At 50.5% G+C, this 16,504-nt stretch overlaps 1 protein-coding gene across 1 annotated transcript; it reads right to left on the minus strand.

Moving 5' to 3' along the window:
• Positions 1–2,662: 2,662 nt before the first annotated feature.
• HSD3B2 (hydroxy-delta-5-steroid dehydrogenase, 3 beta- and steroid delta-isomerase 2) lies at positions 2,663–15,790 on the minus strand. The gene is made up of 3 exons (XM_081940674.1): positions 15,046–15,790; positions 11,216–11,380; positions 2,663–3,608 (listed from the first exon to the last, which is right to left on the minus strand). The coding sequence occupies exons 1-3, from the start codon at positions 15,332–15,334 to the stop codon at positions 2,794–2,796; spliced, it is 1,269 nt and encodes a 422-aa protein (XP_081796800.1). The 5' UTR covers positions 15,335–15,790; the 3' UTR covers positions 2,663–2,793.
• Positions 15,791–16,504: the final 714 nt, after the last annotated feature.

Below are 16,504 nucleotides of genomic sequence, written 5' to 3' on the forward strand. Positions count from 1 at the left end.
GTCCACCATTAAACCATCTTTCCAAGCAACCTCCATGTTTCCAGTATCTTTTCCCCCACTTGGAACTTAACCCAGAACGACATTTCTTCCAACAGCAAGATACTTTAAAAAAAATCCAGCACAGGTTTTGTATTTTAAAAAGAAAAATCTAAAAATATTCTCAGAAAAAAATTGATTATATGTTTTTAAATTGATATAGTTTTAGCAATTGCATAGATTTTCTCTATTATTATTTCTCTCCAAACTGGCCCTTCAGGTCTTTAGGCAGAAATTAATTTTAAAAAGTAGAAAAGCATAGAGAGATATTTCCAGTTTTCTTTCAGTTTTAAAAAGGTTGTGCACTTACATCCTTTCTTTCAGGGTTTTGATTCAGCAGAACTTAACAACAATAACAAAAATGTAAAAAAACCCAAACCATAAACCAATAAGCCAGGGGTGTCCAAACTTGGGAACTTTAAGACTTGTGGACTTCAACTCCCAGAATTCCCCAGCCAGCCGGCTGGGGAATTCTGGGAGTTGAAGTCCACAAGTCTTAAAGTTCCCAAGTTTGGACACCCCTGCAATAAGCCACAATAAAATAATAAAATGGCAACCCAAACAGAAATGACATCATCAATAGGGGCTCCAACCTATCAGGATCTAGAGACCTGGGGCAACCACCAGTCTTGACATCCTTTATAAAGACCAGCAGTATTGGAGCTGATTGTGTGGCAGGTTAAAGATATCCCACCAAAGCCTCAAAAACCAAGGCATTTTCTTAAGCATGCCTCTCCCTCCTATATCTATTCCTCGCCTCCCCACCGCTCCCCCTCCCCATGTGCTCCTTCCTCCTGTATCTTGTATCTCAAAGGAAGCCTCTGCAAAGGGACAATAGAAGCTCTGGTGATAATTTTGCACCTGGGCAGGAAAAAAGCAGTCTCTGATGTTCTGAGATGCTTGGAGCTGGGAACAGGCTTGTTGCATGGTGGACAAAGGGAGGGAAAGACACTCATGGTGGGTCACCACTGCTAAGCAGACATGGTATTCACTAGATTGTTCTTGATCCTGATTCCCCCAAGAAAGCAACAATTCTTGCAACTATTCTTCTTCCTCATCTCCTGTCAGCTGCAAGAGGTACCTTGGCTTTGCTATCAAGGCAGCTGACAAGAGAAGAAAGAGGGTCTCACATAGAGGGGTAGCACTGCAAACTACAATACCCCCACCTCATCCTGAAGCAGGTGGGCAAGCTTACTGTTCCTTCCTGCTTCAGCCTCAATTATTGCTTGGACAATAAACTCACCTGTTCAATTTAGCTGGCCTGGCCTAATTCCAGCTCTCCCACCTCAGTCTGTATTTTTAAATTTTACGGGTGGGTTTTAGGCCGAGTTTTAATTTTTATAAATTTGTACAGGGGTTAAGGTTTAATTTGATTTTAATGGTATTTATTCTTATGTGTATGGTTTTTCAATTTGGTGCCTGTACACCGCCCCGAGTCCCTTTGGGGAGAGGGGGCGGTCTAGAAATCAAATAAATTGAATTGAATTGAAGCAATGGATGTTCCCCTAGCAGCAGAGTTGAGAGCGACCCACAGCACTTCCAGCACCCCAAAGCAGGCCCTAAATTGCAACATTTTCTGGGTGAGGAGCTGCCATTAGTAAGTAAGGCTCTTTTCAGCAAGGAAATGATGAAGGAGATTTGCTGTTCTACCATTGTCCTTGTTCTTTTGCAGAGCGCAGTGGAGCACTGCAGTAGTCCTATTTTTTTTAAGAAAGAAAGAGGCCTAGCAGAGATAGTATTGAGCAGATTCTGACCAGTTCTGGAGAACTAGTAGCAAACTTTTGAGTAGTTTGAGAACCAGCAAATACCACCTCTTACTGGCCCCGCCCCCATCTATTCTCTGACTCCCGAGTCCCATCTGATCAGGAGGGAATGGGGATTTTGCAGTAATCTTCCCCTGCCACGCCCACCAAGCCACACCACGCCCACCAAGCCACGCCCACAGAACCAGTAGTAAAAAAATTTGAATCCCACCTCTGAGGGCTAGAGATGTTTTTCAAGATAAGAGTTACCCTGGCAGCTGCCTGTGGAGAAAGCAGGTATTGAAGGAGAGATCACAGTGACTGGAGGAGATGGAACATTCCCACAACAGGCTAAAGTAGAGAATGAGAGCTGGCTAATCCTTCAGCTATGTCATCACCAACATTGTTCCCCATTTGTGTCCCTGGCAATGATTGCATCAGGAGAAGAGGAAAATACTATAAGTGGAAGAGATAAATATGATTTCAAGCTGCCCCAGCTGCGTACTAGAGATGAAATGAAGGCAACATCATGAGGTTGTGTCATATAAAAACAATTACCATAGCATGTTCAGGCCATGTTTAGAGACATGTGAGCATGGGATCCTTGGATGGTTGTTCATGATGTGCTAGGTTATTTATCTGGTGTGTGTGGACCAAAATTGATGTGAGTGTGAAACTGCATGGACTTAAAAGATGCTCAACAAACTGAGCCTATCAACATCTTCGTTCATTCCCAAAGGAGAATGAAATTTTCACAATACTCTGGAATTAGGATGTCAAATGCTGACAGGAACTCAACTTAAGTGGATATTAAAAATGGTGAGAAGTCAGGAGGGATGCTCATCTGATATTTTAGAGGTGCAAATATATACAGTATACAACATGGGAAATTTATTCAAGTTTTCAGTATGCTTTTCCATTTTAGATATTTTGACACTCTTAGTAATACTGGTCTGTGGTCATAATAAAAAATTGATTTGATACTCTTATTTTAAAGAATAGACTTTTCTGGCATTCAGGTAGTCTTGCTTTTCAGGTATGCTGCCCTCAGGGGGATTATGTCAGCAATCCACTGACTTGTGCGCTGCTTGGCTTCTTCCCATGAGTAGCGAGGAGTATAGTTAAAATCCCTTTGTGCTTTCTTGTAAGAAAAACTGAAAGGGGTGTTGAGCAGGATTACAAGGAAATGATTAATAGAAGGAACATATTTGAAGAAAGGTTTGAGCAAGAAGCTCACAATCTCCAGGAACAGAGCATAATAATATAAAAGTGTGATGGGCATCACAGGTTTGGGTTCAACACCAAACCCCAACTCCTTTGTCAGCTCATAATTGAAGTCGGAATAGCTCGTGTGGGGAGAATCATCTGAGATGTAGTAGAAACGCCCTCGGACCTGTTTCACTTTCGTTGGGTTCCTCATGGCTTTAGCCACTTGGATATGAGCCCAAGCAACATTTCCCACATAGACAGGATTTACAATTGCCTCTTTCCTAGACTGCCTCAAAAATACATTATTGTTCTGGATGCTTGTATCAAGGTGACCCAGAAGGAAAGGACTGCCTTCTCCATAGATGTACATGGACCTCAAAGCACATGTCACAAAACTATTTCCCCCCTTGAGCGGCAAGCTATCCAACTCCAGGACACATTTCTCTGCCTCTCGTTTAGTTTCAGCGTAGGGCTGGCCTCGGGTCGTCTGATATAGGGTGTCTTCATCACCATCATAGATGGGATCTCCTCTGCTGTTCGGGCCTGTCACCTCCAGGCTGCTGGTATAAATAAAATACTGGACATCATTGCGGAGGCAGGCCTCCAGCAGCAGCTGTGTACCTTCAGAAAAAGGGAAATGTTAGCAATGTTACAAAGGCTGACGTGGTTGCTATTCCTCCCCCTCTCCCCCCCGCCGAGAACATCATCGTATAAATTGATGCCACAAAGGGCCTCTCAGCCTGTTTGTCAGAACTGCCGCCTTCTAATCTAGACTATATCATCCTCAACAAATGGAGTTAAGGATCGTTTTTATTTACCGTAGAAGCCCAAGTTGATGCAGGTCTGATACTTTTGTTTTTGCAAGTATTGCTAGAAAACCCTTCTTTTTGTGCATAAATGGGAGCCAAGGTTCCTAGAAGAACTTTCACAGCCCCAGAACTACAGTGAAATATTTAAAGGAGGCTTTTATATTTTTCCCTCTGTTTCTTAGCGTCCTCCTTCTTTCTAGGTCTTATGTCTGAAGGACCTCACTGAATATCTCTCCTCCACCCTGCAATCAAATATGTATTGGAAGCTTTAGACTCTAACAGGATCTTTTAAAATGAAGATTGCATGCATTTCCCAAGAATGGTGCTGTTTCAGATAGGTTGCCTATAATTTAATCTACTTATTTTCCATTACTATTTCTCTTTAACCTAGGACTGAATGCTATCTTCTTTATTGAAAAAATAGACACATTTCTGATTTTGTTTCTGATGAAATAGTGTTTTAAAAATTACTTTACTGCTCTGATACTACTGATTTTACTGACATAATCACATTGATGGCAATCTGTGTCAAAATAAACCAATGAAGGAACTAATTTCGTTCACTCATTACAAACAGTTATGAATATGCATGGTTCTGGGAAATGTCAATTGTGGTGAGAAGATGGGCCTTGGCATTTATGGCACATAATTCTGCATGAGGCACAGATATCAGGACTGTGGACCACTTCATAGGCCCTATTAAATATTTTAAGACTTATTAGGTATGATCATCGCCTTAGGTTATTTATAAAAAATAATAAAGAAGGATGAAAACAAAGATATAAGTAAAATAATAAACAATAAATAATAAGATTCCTGACCAGGATTATTCTTGATCTGAAAGATTGGGTTTATCTTTTCTATAAAATGAAAATGGATCTTGATTTGGCCATGTGCCTGCATTAGCTAATTTGGTGATGCTGGCTGGCTGGCTGGCTGGCTGGCTGGCTGGCTGGCTGGCTGGCTGGCTGGCTGGCTGGCTGGCTGGCTGGCTGGCTGGCTGGCTGGCTGGCTGGCTGGCTGGCTGGCTGGCTGGCTGGCTGGCTGGCTGGCTGGCTGGCTGGCTGGCTGGCTGGCTGGCTGGCTGGCTGGCTGGCTGGCTGGCTGGCTGGCTGGCTGGCTGGCTGGCTGGCTGGCTGGCTGGCTGGCTGGCTGGCTGGCTGGCTGGCTGGCTGGCTGGCTGGCTGGCTGGCTGGCTGGCTGGCTGGCTGGCTGGCTGGCTGGCTGGCTGGCTGGCTGGCTGGCTGGCTGGCTGGCTGGCTGGCTGGCTGGCTGGCTGGCTGGCTGGCTGGCTGGCTGGCTGGCTGGCTGGCTGGCTGGCTGGCTGGCTGGCTGGCTGGCTGGCTGGCTGGCTGGCTGGCTGGCTGGCTGGCTGGCTGGCTGGCTGGCTGGCTGGCTGGCTGGCTGGCTGGCTGGCTGGCTGGCTGGCTGGCTGGCTGGCTGGCTGGCTGGCTGGCTGGCTGGCTGGCTGGCTGGCTGGCTGGCTGGCTGGCTGGCTGGCTGGCTGGCTGGCTGGCTGGCTGGCTGGCTGGCTGGCTGGCTGGCTGGCTGGCTGGCTGGCTGGCTGGCTGGCTGGCTGGCTGGCTGGCTGGCTGGCTGGCTGGCTGGCTGGCTGGCTGGCTGGCTGGCTGGCTGGCTGGCTGGCTGGCTGGCTGGCTGGCTGGCTGGCTGGCTGGCTGGCTGGCTGGCTGGCTGGCTGGCTGGCTGGCTGGCTGGCTGGCTGGCTGGCTGGCTGGCTGGCTGGCTGGCTGGCTGGCTGGCTGGCTGGCTGGCTGGCTGGCTGGCTGGCTGGCTGGCTGGCTGGCTGGCTGGCTGGCTGGCTGGCTGGCTGGCTGGCTGGCTGGCTGGCTGGCTGGCTGGCTGGCTGGCTGGCTGGCTGGCTGGCTGGCTGGCTGGCTGGCTGGCTGGCTGGCTGGCTGGCTGGCTGGCTGGCTGGCTGGCTGGCTGGCTGGCTGGCTGGCTGGCTGGCTGGCTGGCTGGCTGGCTGGCTGGCTGGCTGGCTGGCTGGCTGGCTGGCTGGCTGGCTGGCTGGCTGGCTGGCTGGCTGGCTGGCTGGCTGGCTGGCTGGCTGGCTGGCTGGCTGGCTGGCTGGCTGGCTGGCTGGCTGGCTGGCTGGCTGGCTGGCTGGCTGGCTGGCTGGCTGGCTGGCTGGCTGGCTGGCTGGCTGGCTGGCTGGCTGGCTGGCTGGCTGGCTGGCTGGCTGGCTGGCTGGCTGGCTGGCTGGCTGGCTGGCTGGCTGGCTGGCTGGCTGGCTGGCTGGCTGGCTGGCTGGCTGGCTGGCTGGCTGGCTGGCTGGCTGGCTGGCTGGCTGGCTGGCTGGCTGGCTGGCTGGCTGGCTGGCTGGCTGGCTGGCTGGCTGGCTGGCTGGCTGGCTGGCTGGCTGGCTGGCTGGCTGGCTGGCTGGCTGGCTGGCTGGCTGGCTGGCTGGCTGGCTGGCTGGCTGGCTGGCTGGCTGGCTGGCTGGCTGGCTGGCTGGCTGGCTGGCTGGCTGGCTGGCTGGCTGGCTGGCTGGCTGGCTGGCTGGCTGGCTGGCTGGCTGGCTGGCTGGCTGGCTGGCTGGCTGGCTGGCTGGCTGGCTGGCTGGCTGGCTGGCTGGCTGGCTGGCTGGCTGGCTGGCTGGCTGGCTGGCTGGCTGGCTGGCTGGCTGGCTGGCTGGCTGGCTGGCTGGCTGGCTGGCTGGCTGGCTGGCTGGCTGGCTGGCTGGCTGGCTGGCTGGCTGGCTGGCTGGCTGGCTGGCTGGCTGGCTGGCTGGCTGGCTGGCTGGCTGGCTGGCTGGCTGGCTGGCTGGCTGGCTGGCTGGCTGGCTGGCTGGCTGGCTGGCTGGCTGGCTGGCTGGCTGGCTGGCTGGCTGGCTGGCTGGCTGGCTGGCTGGCTGGCTGGCTGGCTGGCTGGCTGGCTGGCTGGCTGGCTGGCTGGCTGGCTGGCTGGCTGGCTGGCTGGCTGGCTGGCTGGCTGGCTGGCTGGCTGGCTGGCTGGCTGGCTGGCTGGCTGGCTGGCTGGCTGGCTGGCTGGCTGGCTGGCTGGCTGGCTGGCTGGCTGGCTGGCTGGCTGGCTGGCTGGCTGGCTGGCTGGCTGGCTGGCTGGCTGGCTGGCTGGCTGGCTGGCTGGCTGGCTGGCTGGCTGGCTGGCTGGCTGGCTGGCTGGCTGGCTGGCTGGCTGGCTGGCTGGCTGGCTGGCTGGCTGGCTGGCTGGCTGGCTGGCTGGCTGGCTGGCTGGCTGGCTGGCTGGCTGGCTGGCTGGCTGGCTGGCTGGCTGGCTGGCTGGCTGGCTGGCTGGCTGGCTGGCTGGCTGGCTGGCTGGCTGGCTGGCTGGCTGGCTGGCTGGCTGGCTGGCTGGCTGGCTGGCTGGCTGGCTGGCTGGCTGGCTGGCTGGCTGGCTGGCTGGCTGGCTGGCTGGCTGGCTGGCTGGCTGGCTGGCTGGCTGGCTGGCTGGCTGGCTGGCTGGCTGGCTGGCTGGCTGGCTGGCTGGCTGGCTGGCTGGCTGGCTGGCTGGCTGGCTGGCTGGCTGGCTGGCTGGCTGGCTGGCTGGCTGGCTGGCTGGCTGGCTGGCTGGCTGGCTGGCTGGCTGGCTGGCTGGCTGGCTGGCTGGCTGGCTGGCTGGCTGGCTGGCTGGCTGGCTGGCTGGCTGGCTGGCTGGCTGGCTGGCTGGCTGGCTGGCTGGCTGGCTGGCTGGCTGGCTGGCTGGCTGGCTGGCTGGCTGGCTGGCTGGCTGGCTGGCTGGCTGGCTGGCTGGCTGGCTGGCTGGCTGGCTGGCTGGCTGGCTGGCTGGCTGGCTGGCTGGCTGGCTGGCTGGCTGGCTGGCTGGCTGGCTGGCTGGCTGGCTGGCTGGCTGGCTGGCTGGCTGGCTGGCTGGCTGGCTGGCTGGCTGGCTGGCTGGCTGGCTGGCTGGCTGGCTGGCTGGCTGGCTGGCTGGCTGGCTGGCTGGCTGGCTGGCTGGCTGGCTGGCTGGCTGGCTGGCTGGCTGGCTGGCTGGCTGGCTGGCTGGCTGTCTGGCTGTCTGGCTGTCTGGCTGTCTGGCTGTCTGGCTGTCTGGCTGTCTGGCTGTCTGGCTGTCTGGCTGTCTGGCTGTCTGGCTGTCTGGCTGTCTGGCTGTCTGGCTGTCTGGCTGTCTGGCTGTCTGGCTGTCTGGCTGTCTGGCTGTCTGGCTGTCTGGCTGTCTGGCTGTCTGGCTGTCTGGCTGTCTGGCTGTCTGGCTGTCTGGCTGTCTGGCTGTCTGGCTGTCTGGCTGTCTGGCTGTCTGGCTGTCTGGCTGTCTGGCTGTCTGGCTGTCTGGCTGTCTGGCTGTCTGGCTGTCTGGCTGTCTGGCTGTCTGGCTGTCTGGCTGTCTGGCTGTCTGGCTGTCTGGCTGTCTGGCTGTCTGGCTGTCTGGCTGTCTGGCTGTCTGGCTGTCTGGCTGTCTGGCTGTCTGGCTGTCTGGCTGTCTGGCTGTCTGGCTGTCTGGCTGTCTGGCTGTCTGGCTGTCTGGCTGTCTGGCTGTCTGGCTGTCTGGCTGTCTGGCTGTCTGGCTGTCTGGCTGTCTGGCTGTCTGGCTGTCTGGCTGTCTGGCTGTCTGGCTGTCTGGCTGTCTGGCTGTCTGGCTGTCTGGCTGTCTGGCTGTCTGGCTGTCTGGCTGTCTGGCTGTCTGGCTGTCTGGCTGTCTGGCTGTCTGGCTGTCTGGCTGTCTGGCTGTCTGGCTGTCTGGCTGTCTGGCTGTCTGGCTGTCTGGCTGTCTGGCTGTCTGGCTGTCTGGCTGTCTGGCTGTCTGGCTGTCTGGCTGTCTGGCTGTCTGGCTGTCTGGCTGTCTGGCTGTCTGGCTGTCTGGCTGTCTGGCTGTCTGGCTGTCTGGCTGTCTGGCTGTCTGGCTGTCTGGCTGTCTGGCTGTCTGGCTGTCTGGCTGTCTGGCTGTCTGGCTGTCTGGCTGTCTGGCTGTCTGGCTGTCTGGCTGTCTGGCTGTCTGGCTGTCTGGCTGTCTGGCTGTCTGGCTGTCTGGCTGTCTGGCTGTCTGGCTGTCTGGCTGTCTGGCTGTCTGGCTGTCTGGCTGTCTGGCTGTCTGGCTGTCTGGCTGTCTGGCTGTCTGGCTGTCTGGCTGTCTGGCTGTCTGGCTGTCTGGCTGTCTGGCTGTCTGGCTGTCTGGCTGTCTGGCTGTCTGGCTGTCTGGCTGTCTGGCTGTCTGGCTGTCTGGCTGTCTGGCTGTCTGGCTGTCTGGCTGTCTGGCTGTCTGGCTGTCTGGCTGTCTGGCTGTCTGGCTGTCTGGCTGTCTGGCTGTCTGGCTGTCTGGCTGTCTGGCTGTCTGGCTGTCTGGCTGTCTGGCTGTCTGGCTGTCTGGCTGTCTGGCTGTCTGGCTGTCTGGCTGTCTGGCTGTCTGGCTGTCTGGCTGTCTGGCTGTCTGGCTGTCTGGCTGTCTGGCTGTCTGGCTGTCTGGCTGTCTGGCTGTCTGGCTGTCTGGCTGTCTGGCTGTCTGGCTGTCTGGCTGTCTGGCTGTCTGGCTGTCTGGCTGTCTGGCTGTCTGGCTGTCTGGCTGTCTGGCTGTCTGGCTGTCTGGCTGTCTGGCTGTCTGGCTGTCTGGCTGTCTGGCTGTCTGGCTGTCTGGCTGTCTGGCTGTCTGGCTGTCTGGCTGTCTGGCTGTCTGGCTGTCTGGCTGTCTGGCTGTCTGGCTGTCTGGCTGTCTGGCTGTCTGGCTGTCTGGCTGTCTGGCTGTCTGGCTGTCTGGCTGTCTGGCTGTCTGGCTGTCTGGCTGTCTGGCTGTCTGGCTGTCTGGCTGTCTGGCTGTCTGGCTGTCTGGCTGTCTGGCTGTCTGGCTGTCTGGCTGTCTGGCTGTCTGGCTGTCTGGCTGTCTGGCTGTCTGGCTGTCTGGCTGTCTGGCTGTCTGGCTGTCTGGCTGTCTGGCTGTCTGGCTGTCTGGCTGTCTGGCTGTCTGGCTGTCTGGCTGTCTGGCTGTCTGGCTGTCTGGCTGTCTGGCTGTCTGGCTGTCTGGCTGTCTGGCTGTCTGGCTGTCTGTCTGTCTGTCCAAGTCAGGATTAAGTCCTGATGACTGCCTGGACTATTCTCTGTGGTTTTCTTGGCAAGATTTTCAGAAGTGTTTAACATTGCCTGGGTAAAAGAATGGCCCAAGGTCACCTAGCTAGCTTTATACCTAAGACAAGACTAGAATTCACTGTCTCTGGATTTCTTGCCTGATTATATTATATAGTTGATTTTTAAAATGAAAGTCAGTCCCCCCCTCTCTCTCAGGGGGAGAAAGAAAGAAAGAAAGAAAGAAAGAAAGAAAGAAAGAAAGAAAGAAAGAAAGAAAGAAAGAAAGAAAGAAAGAAAGAAAGAAAGAACATTCTATACATTGAGATTGTTTGGGTTTCTTTGTGTGTTTGGACACACATATACAGTAGTCCTCAACTTACAATAGTTGATTTAGTGACTGTTCAAAATTACAATGGCACTGAAAAAAGTGACTTATGACCATTTTTCACAGTTACAACCCTTGCAGCATCCCCATGATCATGTGATCAAAATTCAAATGCTTGGCAACTGGTTCATACTTATGACCATTGCAGCATCCTGGGCTCATGTGATCACCTTTTGCAAACTTCTGACAAGCAAAGTCAATGGGAAAGCCAGATTCACTTAACAACCAGCTCACTAACTTATCAACTGCAGTGATTCACAAGTGTGGCAAGAAAAGTCACACTAAAATGGGACAAAACTGACTTAACAAATGTCTCACTGAACTACAGAAATTTTGGGCTCAGTTGTGATCGTAAGTCGAGGACTACCTGTATATACAGAGAAAGAGGAGGGTTTGACTTTCTAACCCCTGGCTAAGTGCATCAGGTTAGAAACTGGGAGACAGAGAGTTCTAGTCCTGCTTTAGATACAAAGCCAGATGGGTGAACCTGGGCTAGCAGTCACTTTCTCTCAGCTCTAGAAAGACGGCAACGACAAACCACTTCTGCAAGAAAACTGCAGGGACTTGTCTAGGCAGAATGGAATAAAATACATGCTGCCTGCTTTACGAAGCTTGTGTGGGGCCAGTTTAAAGTTACTTGTTCTGGGTTTCTTATAGAAAACAAAGGATGTGCATAGGGTTATCTGATGCCTGTCTTTTTGCCATGTGAGACATTAAGAAAGATATTTTCCTCCCAGGCAACTTTGTGGGGTTTGTGCAAATGCATATCTATGCACACATGTAATGTCTTACATAACTTTTCTTCTTAAACAGACACTTATCCACACAAAGAGAACAATCCCAGCTATAGTGGAAGGAGGAGGTGAATCCTTCTCTCAGTCTGCTATCCGGACGCTGCCCATGAAGAGAGGCACCTGACTGTTATCCCTAATAAGGATGGGAGCAGCCCATTCACCACCTGCCAGTGCAGTCCGAGAAGAACTTAAAATTTCTTTGCAAGCTCCGCTCTCTGGCTCGGCCTCAAAGGTCATCCAACCTTACCCCTCACATTGACATCCCAGAGGGTCTGTCGATCAATGAACCCCCGGGGATCAATGATGCAAGCTGCATGGATGACAAGCGAGACTCCATGGACTGCAGTTTCAAGAAGCGCCAGATCCCGGATATCCCCTTGTAGGACTGTCAAGAGGGTGTTACTCTTCACTTCTGGAAGAAGAAAAACACCCAATAAATAATGACCTACATTTACCTTCCTTACATTCACTATAAAGCAAGCAATGCAGACCATCTTTAGAGCAGGGGGAGAAATAAGGTCTCCTCCCTCTCCTCCCCTCTCCCCATGCTGCTAAGTTTTATTTCCCACCAGCCATCTAGTCAAATAACAAAGAAAAACATAGGGCGGGGGGCCAGTGGTGGGTTTCAATTTTTTTTAGAACCTCTTCTGTAGGTGTGGCCTGCTTTGTGGGAGTGGCTTGCCAGTCATGTGACCGGGTGGGAATGGCTTACCAGCCATGTAACCAGATGGGAGTGGCTTGCCAGCCATGTGACTGGGTGAGTGTGGCCAACTTGTAAAATGTGGTGAAACAATACTCATTTAACAACACTCTTGCTTAGCAACCAAAATGTTGTCTCAGAAACTCTGGCATTTGAAGCACGCAAAAGTCTTAAAGCTGTCCAGTTGCAAGACCCTTGCACCCCTAACCCTTTAGAAAAAAAAACCGAGGGGTGTTCAAACTTGACATCTTTAAGATTTGTGGACTTCAACTCCCAGAATTCCTCCTCCAGTCATGTTGGCTCAGGAACTCTGGCATTGAAGCGTGCAAATCTTAAAGCTGTCAAGTTACAAGACCCTTGCACCCCTAACCCTTTAGAAAAAAAACCCCAGGGGTGTTCAAACTTGACAGCTTTAAGACTTGTGGACTTCAACTCCCAGAATTCCTCCTCTCACTCTTCATCTTGTTGATGTGCGGACGGGCGGGGGGAGGGAGCTGGAACCGGTTCTAAACGGCACTATTGATTTGTGGAACCTCTTCTATAGAAGAGGATAGAACTGGCAGGAACCCACCCCTGCGCGGGGCAGAGCAGCAATGGAAACTCCCAGTTTAGCTGCCACTAAGCTGCCTCTGCCTTTGTGCTGAAAAAACAATTTTATTCAATGCCATTGAAAGAGAAACCCTGACTCAAGTCTACAATTAACTGTGGCCCTCCATCTTACCTGAAGAGAAGTCGCTACCTGAAGATATCTGTGGCTCCATGCACAAGGATAGGCTCGGTCTCAACCAATGAGCTTAAGGGCAAAGGACGTGTGTTCCAAAACAAGGTGTCTCTTTAGCACATTGACTGGAGGTTGGAGCAAATAGCAGGATTTAAGGCTCTAAGGATCATAGGAATTGCTGACCCTCTTTTCTTATTACAAAAGGTCAGAGAAAGAGACCTTGGGCCAAGCTAGGACCTATGGAAACTCAGTGATGGCAGGGTCTGAAGCTTTGGCCCCAGAACCAGGGGTGAAATACTACTAGTTCTGACCAGTTCACCTCAACTGGTAGTAAAAAAAAAGCTTTAAAAATGAAAAAAAAGGTTCTGTGTCACTCAGTTGTGCCACGCAATCATTGGAACACCCCCCCCCCTTTAAAGCATTTTTTCCCTGCCGGTTTGGGTGAATAGGTAGTTTAAAAATACTTTAAAAAGTAGGGGGGGGGGAAGGTTTCAACGATCACGCGGCACAACTGATTGTCATGGAACATTTTTTCCACTTTTTAAAAGCATTTTTTCCCTACCTATTCGCCCGAACAGGCAGGAAAAGATGCTTTAAAAAGTGAAATAAAGAGGATTCGACGATCGCGCAATTCACAGCTGATCTGTGCAATCTCTGAACCATTTTAAAAACTTTTTAAAGTATTTTTTTCCTGCCAGTTCGGGCGAAGAATAGGAAAAAAATGCTTTAAAAAGTGAGAAAAAGTTGGCCATGCCCACCCAGTCACATGACCCCCACCACCAATCCACGCCCACAGAACCGGTGGCAAAAATGTTTAGATTTTACCACTGCCCAGGACCATTACAGCTGCAACCTGAGAGACAAAATCTGTGGAACTTGCTGAGCAAACAAACTTTACTTTACTTTACTTTTATTTAATTTATAAACCGCGCCCTCTCCCAGAAAGGACTCGGGGCGGTGTACAGTCATATTAAAACAACAATATAAATACATAAATATAGATAAATATAGATGGAGGAGGTAACATATAAACTGTACAGTAATAATTAAAATTAGCATTAGAGAATTAAAAACTACCCCTAAAAAACCCCAGAATAAGATGTTTGCCAGGAGGTTAAAAATGGGACTATAAATCGGCTAGGCCAGCTAATTGGAACAGGTTCCTTTTTTACAAACCAGGCAGTTGATAGTTTTGAATATCTTTACTAATCCTCTGAGGAAACATGCATTAAACTGAGCATTTTCTGTCAACAGCATAATACGTACATTGCATATTCTGTGCTATAAAAAACATTAGTTATACTACAGCTTGTTATATAAATGATTGTACTGACTGCATAAAAGATGCCATTTGCGTTTGCTGACAAAATTTCTTAGAAATGAACAAGAATAAGGAATATATCTTACTTAATAACATTTATAAAAATATTAACTACTGTAAAGCCCCAGTGGATTTACATTATACCCATAGTTCTCCCAGCCTCAGTAATAGATTGGAATAAATATATTCAGCATTCTGCCTAGGAAATATATTCCAAAAAATATAAATATTTTTGCATTCCATTTTAGACATGATTTTTGATGCCTGTATTTCTATTTCCGATCCCAAGATAATAGGAGACTACCTATCACTATTGATTGACAGAGTTGCAATGTTCATGCCTGTGGTGACTTGTTTCTGGACGCAAAGCAGACCTTTGTCAGGATCCTTTTAGTTTTCTCCCTGTGAAGTGATAGCTAAGCTTCCTACCAAACTACGGGCAGTTGCTGAGGTCAGGAATACCAATGAGACTCTTGAATGTTTGCTAAGGAACGGACGGAACTGTATGTTTTCCCTGGATCCTCTACACCAAAAGAATAAGGTTTTGCCAGGAGTGGGAAGGAATGGAAGAAAAAAAAGAAAGCAAACCCATTTACAGTAGTTAACAACCAGATATCTTCAGGAATATGAAGGCTGAGCAGGAGCTGTGCAAATCCATATACCAGATATATTCCTATTTTTAGTTGTCGTATAGTACTTTAAATACATAAAGCTTACTTTTAAGCCTTTTTTTCTATTAACAGTGCAAACAATATCTGATTTTCATTTTTTGTTAAATCTGGATTTGTGCACAAGCTTATGCGTACCACTATTTTGGGCATCAGAGAAATGACGTCTATCCTTTCTTTAAAGCTAATCTTCTAATCCAATTTGCATTTCTACATGCATACTATGTACAGTTCCCTTCAATTAAAATTGAAATGTCACGAAAAATATCCTAGATACTGTTGACAGATCTCTTAGCAGAAATGTTACATAGACATATTAATAATAAATGTTAATTATCTAATTTAGTCTGGCTAATGTCAAAGGAAGGGCGGGATGGGCTGAGCTTACAGTTCTTCAGATTTCAGGCTGAGGCTCAGATGATAAAATGATCCTCCATAGAAGAAACATTTCTTCTAAAATGCCAAGGATAAGTTATTAATTATAGCTTATTAGCTATTCTCTGTGTTTAAAAAACTGGAGACAAGCCACCTGAAGTGGCTTGGTTGAGAAACTGAGGTGCCACCTGAGCAAAGTGGAGTCCTCTGCATGAGGAGCTTCCACGATGTGGATTTGGGTATTTCTTCTTGGGCATCCAAATTACTCTCTCCTTTCAACAACCTTACTTACTTTCAAAATCCTGGAGTGCTTCAATCCTGATGGTTTTGTCCAAGAGTCTGACTTCGGCCAAACTCTCCTTTTCTGTCAGCAGCTGGCAAACAATCCTTTGACCCAGGAACCCACCAGCACCAGTCACTAGACATCTCATTCCTCCTAAGGACATGGTTATGTGCAAGGAGATGCTGCAAGAGTTGCTGTTCCTCCTGAAACAAAAGAGAAAAAGAGACAGAAAGAACGAACGCAGCAGAAAGGGGGAGGTTGCAACTGGACAGCCTTGGCCAAGTGGGAGTGTCTTCATACTCAAGGCTATTTGCTTCTATCTCTTCTCTTCCCTCTGCCCACTACTGCTGAGTTATTACATGTTTTTGAAATGAAATGCAAGGACATTCTAATCTCTTAAATGTTATTAAACCGCAGAGTCTTTGGCTTTAAGGCTTGAGATGGTTGTTGAGGACACTTTGCATTTGCAGATTGTCTTCTCTTCCTGACCCCTTCTACCTGGTATCTAGTGAAGTCTCTTCTTACCCTAGATCAGAGGTGACAAACTCGATTGCATGGAGGGCCACATCAGGGCTATGGTTGGCCTCAGGGAACCAGCTGGGCATGGGTGACTGGGAGAGTGTGGCCGATTGGGTGGGCATGGCCAGTTTGACACCGCTCACTGGGCGTGGCTGACTTGGGATGGAACAAGTATTATGGGCTAACTTGATGCGGGGACAATTTGGTGATGTTCTTCTCCCAATCCCAGACATCGTTGATATTTCCCTGTCTAGACGGTGCACCCTCCCAGCAAAGGAGGAGTGGGAGGATGCCACTGCTGTGTGTGGAAATGTAGAGGAGAACATTTGCACGAAGTAGTTTCCTCCGAGTCCAACTTCTGCCTTGACAAATCTCTGGAGAGCAAGCAGAGGCGGCAGGGGAGCAGTAGTCCCGGTCCTGCATGAGGGAGGCTGGCCCTTCTCAAAAGGGAATCCCTGTTTATGAGTGGTAAAGATGCTAGCTTGTTGGGGCAGCCTTTCCTCATGCTGCTTCCCCACCATCCTCTCCTCCTCTCCAGAGATCATTCAAGGCAGAAGTTGGACTTGTAGGAAACTGCTTCCTACAAACTTTCACTGCATCAGCATTATGGTTGCCTTCAAAGGGCCAGCTGCATGTAAGACTATTGTATCATATTAATTCAGGAATGTATTAACGTGGACGGAACAGGATTAACTTTTCAAATATGAACAAATATTTCAAATAAATCTGCAAAAACAAATTTAAAACAAAGAACAAACATAAGCTTTTTCATTCTCTCTGTCTCATTCTATTTTGTTCGAGCTGGATGCTTGGCATCTTTTATTGGCTACAAGTTCATCCATGTTTGGAGTTAGGTTCTGAGCTGTGGAAACTCTCAGGATAGAGTGGAAGTGTGCATCAGTGAGAACACTTCTGTGTCCGCTTTTGTTCACCCTCATCACGGAGAAAA

This window comes from Natrix helvetica, assembly GCF_964273705.1.
Source record: "Natrix helvetica genome assembly, chromosome: 2".
Classification (NCBI taxonomy): Eukaryota; Metazoa; Chordata; class Lepidosauria; order Squamata; family Natricidae; genus Natrix; species Natrix helvetica.

What these genes read in the sequence shown, in the direction of transcription:
- HSD3B2 (XM_081940674.1), bottom strand. Translation starts at nt 15,334, where the DNA reads ATGAAGACACTCCCACTTGGCCAAGGCTGTCCAGTTGCAACCTCCCCC. An exon ending in AGCACTCCAGGATTTTGAAA is followed by an intron (nt 11,381 to 15,045) that starts GTAAGTAAGGTT and finishes TTCTTCTTCCAG; the next exon opens with AAGTGAAGAGTAACACCCTC. An exon ending in CTGGGATGTCAATGTGAGGG is followed by an intron (nt 3,609 to 11,215) that starts GTAAGGTTGGAT and finishes CTTTTTCTGAAG; the next exon opens with GTACACAGCTGCTGCTGGAG.